The sequence below is a fragment of the Melanostigma gelatinosum genome (genome assembly GCF_949748355.1).
Source record: "Melanostigma gelatinosum genome assembly, chromosome: 7".
NCBI classification, from domain to species: Eukaryota; Metazoa; Chordata; class Actinopteri; order Perciformes; family Zoarcidae; genus Melanostigma; species Melanostigma gelatinosum.
In genome coordinates this window covers 984,425-990,379 of record NC_136640.1, presented here as the reverse complement: position 1 = coordinate 990,379, position 5,955 = coordinate 984,425, and the positions used below count along the sequence as shown (strand labels likewise).

The 5,955-nt window shown below is 35.0% G+C and overlaps 1 protein-coding gene across 1 annotated transcript in view; it reads left to right on the top strand.

Annotated features, from left to right (window-relative positions):
- Positions 1 to 3,767: 3,767 nt before the first annotated feature.
- Positions 3,768 to 5,955, top strand: part of sst1.1 (somatostatin 1, tandem duplicate 1) — a gene marked incomplete at its 5' end in the record, with an annotated part of 2,838 nt that continues 650 nt past the window's right edge. The window contains one exon of the mRNA XM_079272445.1: positions 3,768 to 3,911. Coding sequence (XP_079128571.1) covers positions 3,768 to 3,911 — 144 coding nt within the window. The remainder of the gene's footprint in view (positions 3,912 to 5,955) is intronic.

Sequence of the window (5,955 nt, the reverse complement as noted above, 5' to 3'; positions counted from 1 at the left end):
TGATAGATTGATTAATGAACAGATCGTGATCGATCACTGACAGAGTGATTAATGAACAGATAGTGATCGATCACTGATAGAGTGGTTAATGAACAGATAGTGATCGATCACTGATAGAGTGGTTAATGAACAGATAGTGATCGATCACTGACAGAGTGATTAATGAACAGATAGTGATCGATCACTGATAGAGTGATTAATGAACAGATAGTGATCGATCACTGATAGAGTGATTAATGAACAGATAGTGATCGATCACTGACAGAGTGATTAATGAACAGATAGTGATCGATCACTGATAGAGTGATTAATGAACAGATAGTGATCGATCACTGATAGAGTGGTTAATGAACAGATAGTGATCGATCACTGATAGAGTGGTTAATGAACAGATAGTGATCGATCACTGACAGAGTGATTAATGAACAGATAGTGATCGATCACTGATAGATTGATTAATGAACAGATCGTGATCGATCACTGACAGAGTGATTAATGAACAGATAGTGATCGATCACTGACAGAGTGATTAATGAACAGATAGTGATCGATCACTGATAGATTGATTAATGAACAGATCGTGATCGATCACTGACAGAGTGATTAATGAACAGATAGTGATCGATCACTGATAGAGTGATTAATGAACAGATAGTGATCGATCACTGATAGAGTGATTAATGAACAGATAGTGATCAATCACTGATAGATTGATTAATGAACAGATAGTGATCGATCACTGACAGAGTGATTAATGAACAGATAGTGATCGATCACTGATAGAGTGGTTAATGAACAGATAGTGATCGATCACTGACAGAGTGATTAATGAACAGATAGTGATCGATCACTGATAGAGTGATTAATGAACAGATAGTGATCGATCACTGATAGAGTGGTTAATGAACAGATAGTGATCGATCACTGACAGAGTGATTAATGAACAGATAGTGATCGATCACTGATAGAGTGATTAATGAACAGATAGTGATCGATCACTGATAGAGTGATTAATGAACAGATAGTGATCGATCACTGACAGAGTGATTAATGAACAGATAGTGATCGATCACTGATAGAGTGATTAATGAACAGATAGTGATCGATCACTGATAGAGTGGTTAATGAACAGATAGTGATCGATCACTGATAGAGTGGTTAATGAACAGATAGTGATCGATCACTGACAGAGTGATTAATGAACAGATAGTGATCGATCACTGATAGATTGATTAATGAACAGATCGTGATCGATCACTGACAGAGTGATTAATGAACAGATAGTGATCGATCACTGACAGAGTGATTAATGAACAGATAGTGATCGATCACTGATAGATTGATTAATGAACAGATCGTGATCGATCACTGACAGAGTGATTAATGAACAGATAGTGATCGATCACTGATAGAGTGATTAATGAACAGATAGTGATCGATCACTGATAGAGTGATTAATGAACAGATAGTGATCGATCACTGATAGATTGATTAATGAACAGATCGTGATCGATCACTGACAGAGTGATTAATGAACAGATAGTGATCGATCACTGATAGAGTGATTAATGAACAGATAGTGATCGATCACTGACAGAGTGATTAATGAACAGATAGTGATCGATCACTGATAGAGTGATTAATGAACAGATAGTGATCGATCACTGATAGAGTGATTAATGAACAGATAGTGATCGATCACTGATAGAGTGATTAATGAACAGATAGTGATCGATCACTGACAGAGTGATTAATGAACAGATAGTGATCGATCACTGATAGAGTGGTTAATGAACAGATAGTGATCGATCACTGATAGAGTGATTAATGAACAGATAGTGATCGATCACTGACAGAGTGATTAATGAACAGATAGTGATCGATCACTGATAGAGTGGTTAATGAACAGATAGTGATCGATCACTGATAGAGTGGTTAATGAACAGATAGTGATCGATCACTGACAGAGTGATTAATGAACAGATAGTGATCGATCACTGACAGAGTGATTAATGAACAGATAGTGATCGATCACTGATAGATTGATTAATGAACAGATCGTGATCGATCACTGACAGAGTGATTAATGAACAGATAGTGATCGATCACTGATAGAGTGATTAATGAACAGATAGTGATCGATCACTGACAGAGTGATTAATGAACAGATAGTGATCGATCACTGATAGAGTGATTAATGAACAGATAGTGATCGATCACTGATAGAGTGGTTAATGAACAGATAGTGATCGATCACTGATAGAGTGGTTAATGAACAGATAGTGATCGATCACTGACAGAGTGATTAATGAACAGATAGTGATCGATCACTGATAGATTGATTAATGAACAGATCGTGATCGATCACTGACAGAGTGATTAATGAACAGATAGTGATCGATCACTGACAGAGTGATTAATGAACAGATAGTGATCGATCACTGATAGATTGATTAATGAACAGATCGTGATCGATCACTGACAGAGTGATTAATGAACAGATAGTGATCGATCACTGATAGATTGATTAATGAACAGATCGTGATCGATCACTGACAGAGTGATTAATGAACAGATAGTGATCGATCACTGATAGAGTGATTAATGAACAGATAGTGATCGATCACTGATAGAGTGATTAATGAACAGATAGTGATCGATCACTGATAGATTGATTAATGAACAGATCGTGATCGATCACTGACAGAGTGATTAATGAACAGATAGTGATCGATCACTGATAGAGTGATTAATGAACAGATAGTGATCGATCACTGATAGAGTGATTAATGAACAGATAGTGATCGATCACTGATAGAGTGATTAATGAACAGATAGTGATCGATCACTGATAGAGTGATTAATGAACAGATAGTGATCGATCACTGATAGAGTGATTAATGAACAGATCGTGATCGATCACTGACAGAGTGATTAATGAACAGATAGTGATCGATCACTGATAGAGTGATTAATGAACAGATAGTGATCGATCACTGATAGAGTGATTAATGAACAGATAGTGATCGATCACTGATAGAGTGATTAATGAACAGATAGTGATCGATCACTGATAGAGTGATTAATGAACAGATAGTGATCGATCACTGATAGAGTGATTAATGAACAGATAGTGATCGATCACTGATAGAGTGATTAATGAACAGATAGTGATCGATCACTGACAGAGTGATTAATGAACAGATAGTGATCGATCACTGATAGAGTGATTAATGAACAGATAGTGATCGATCACTGACAGAGTGATTAATGAACAGATAGTGATCGATCACTGATAGAGTGATTAATGAACAGATAGTGATCGATCACTGACAGAGTGATTAATGAACAGATAGTGATCGATCACTGACAGAGTGATTAATGAACAGATAGTGATCGATCACTGACAGAGTGATTAATGAACAGATAGTGATCGATCACTGACAGAGTGATTAATGAACAGATCGTGATCGATCACTGATAGAGTGATTAAGAGTGAAATGTGTGGGGACCCTGTCGGAGCTCTCAGCGTCCCTCTGGGGGACCTCGAGCTGCCGGCTGAGAAACTTAAGGAAACAGCAGGAAGGAAACAAAAAGTGTTTAAACGGATCATTTCACTAAAGCGGGAGGCGGTGAGACGTCATCATCATCATCATCACTCACCCCCCTCTACAGACGGCGATCAGTGACGTCAGCGTGCTGTATAAGAGCCGCTCTGACGGGACAGACCCAGAAGATCCTCCGACCCGCAGACACACAGACAGGTGATGAAGATGGTCTCCTCGCGTCTCCGCTGCCTCCTCCTGCTCCTCCTCTCACTCACCGCCTCCTTCAGCTGCTCCTCCGCCGCACAGAGAGACTCCAAACTTCGCCTGCTGCTGCACCGGACCCCACTGCTGGGCTCCAAACAGGTCCAGACCGCGCGCACCGAGACACCGAGACACAGAGACAGAGAGAGACACAGAGAGACAGAGAGCGCGAGAGAGAGAGACACACAGAGAGACAGACAGAGACAGACAGAGAGAGATAGAGAGAGCGAGAGAGAGAGACAGAGAGAGACAGAGAGAGAGAGAGACAGACAGAGAGACAGACAGAGACACACAGAGAGACAGACAGGGAGACATTCCTTTCATGAAACTTTGATAAATCAAACGTTGAAACTTTCTAACTCAGAATGATTGTTTGTGTTTTTATCTCATCGTCAAACTGTTTTCACTTCAATCTGCTGATAAAATTAATATTTGAATATTTAAGAAACATCAACACTGAGTCAGACAAACAGAATAAGACAAAAAAGAAAATAATTTAAATCGGTTTCTGAAACATGAAAAAAACATGAAAAAACATGAAAAAAATCAAACCTAAATTTATTCGAAAAAAGCTTTTGATTAATTAAAAGTTATTGTTTTATTATTTTATTGTTTTTTTGTTTGTTTTTCTGAATGTTAATTAATTTCAGAACAAATGATAAAAAAAATTAAGTCAATCAGTGAAAAGTGAAAATATTAAATTAAATATGTATCATGAAATAGTAAAAAAATAAAATCATTCGTGATAAAAATGTTGACCTGAATTCTGTTTCATTTTCAGAGAGACTGATTCTCTTTCATCTGTTAAATTTAACATAAAATAAGACAAGAAAGACTTGTCTTCATTGTCTCTGCTCCGAATCGCTGCATCACACACGCATAGAACATAGGACATAGGACATAGAATATAGAACATAGGACATAGAATATAGAACATAGGACATATAATATAGAACATAGGACATAGGACATAGAACATAGAATATAGAACATAGGACATAGGACATAGGACATAGAATATAGAACATAGAATATAGAACATAGAATATAGGACATAGGACATAGAATATAGAACATAGAACATAGAATATATAACACAGAATATATAATATAGAACTCATAGAACATAGAATATAAAAAAAATATATAGAACTAACCCTTTATATATTTATATGAAGAAACCTGATTTATTGCTGGACTTTGGTCATTAAATCATTTTAAAGTTTATTTTCTTTAATTATATTATTTATTGTTAAAACAAAATGAAAAATATTTTCTTTCTGCTTTCGTTCAAACCAATATTAAATATGAGCCGATCATAATCTGCTTTATCTATAAAGACTTTATTATCAATAACAACATAAATAATATGATTATAGCTATTGCATCAATAATTCACCATTTCTATATTTCATTTGGTTATGAAACATCTTCCGATCGATACAATTTTCAAAAATGTATATTGATGAGAAATGTGTAATACGCTGGACATATTATTCTTATAAGTAGTTAGTATTCTTATTTCTTTGTCAACATGTATCTTAGCTCAACGTTAATGACGATCTTATTTCCTTCAAATCAATAAAATTAATCAGGAACTATTGATTGTTTTCTCTGTCGATTAATCTGATTAATATTTACTCTATTTAATAATTAATATTTGGTCAACAAAACATCAGTAAAGACTTTAAATGTGTTTTTGTGTCCAAACAAAGAAATTCAGTTTACTGTGAACAGAGTAACCTTTAATCATTGATCAATACAATAATCAATTATTGATCAATATAATAATAAATTATTGATCAATACAATAATCAATTGTTGATCAACATAATCATTAATCATTAATCAACAGAATAATAAAGTATTTATCAATATAATAATCAATTATTGATCAATATAATAATAACATAATAATTAGTGATTGATGTTGAATATTAATGTTGAATATTAATATCAGAGAATATGAGATCATCCGATCAAATATTAACATTTTAATTCAAAAACACCTCCGTGTTTGACATGTTTGTGGTTCAGTATCAAAACATAAATCTGTTCATTATATCAAATGTTTTTGCACGAAAACAAACTGTTTACTTTGTCTGTCCTCTCTGGTTTAAGTTTTTAACATTTGTCTTTCTGTGTC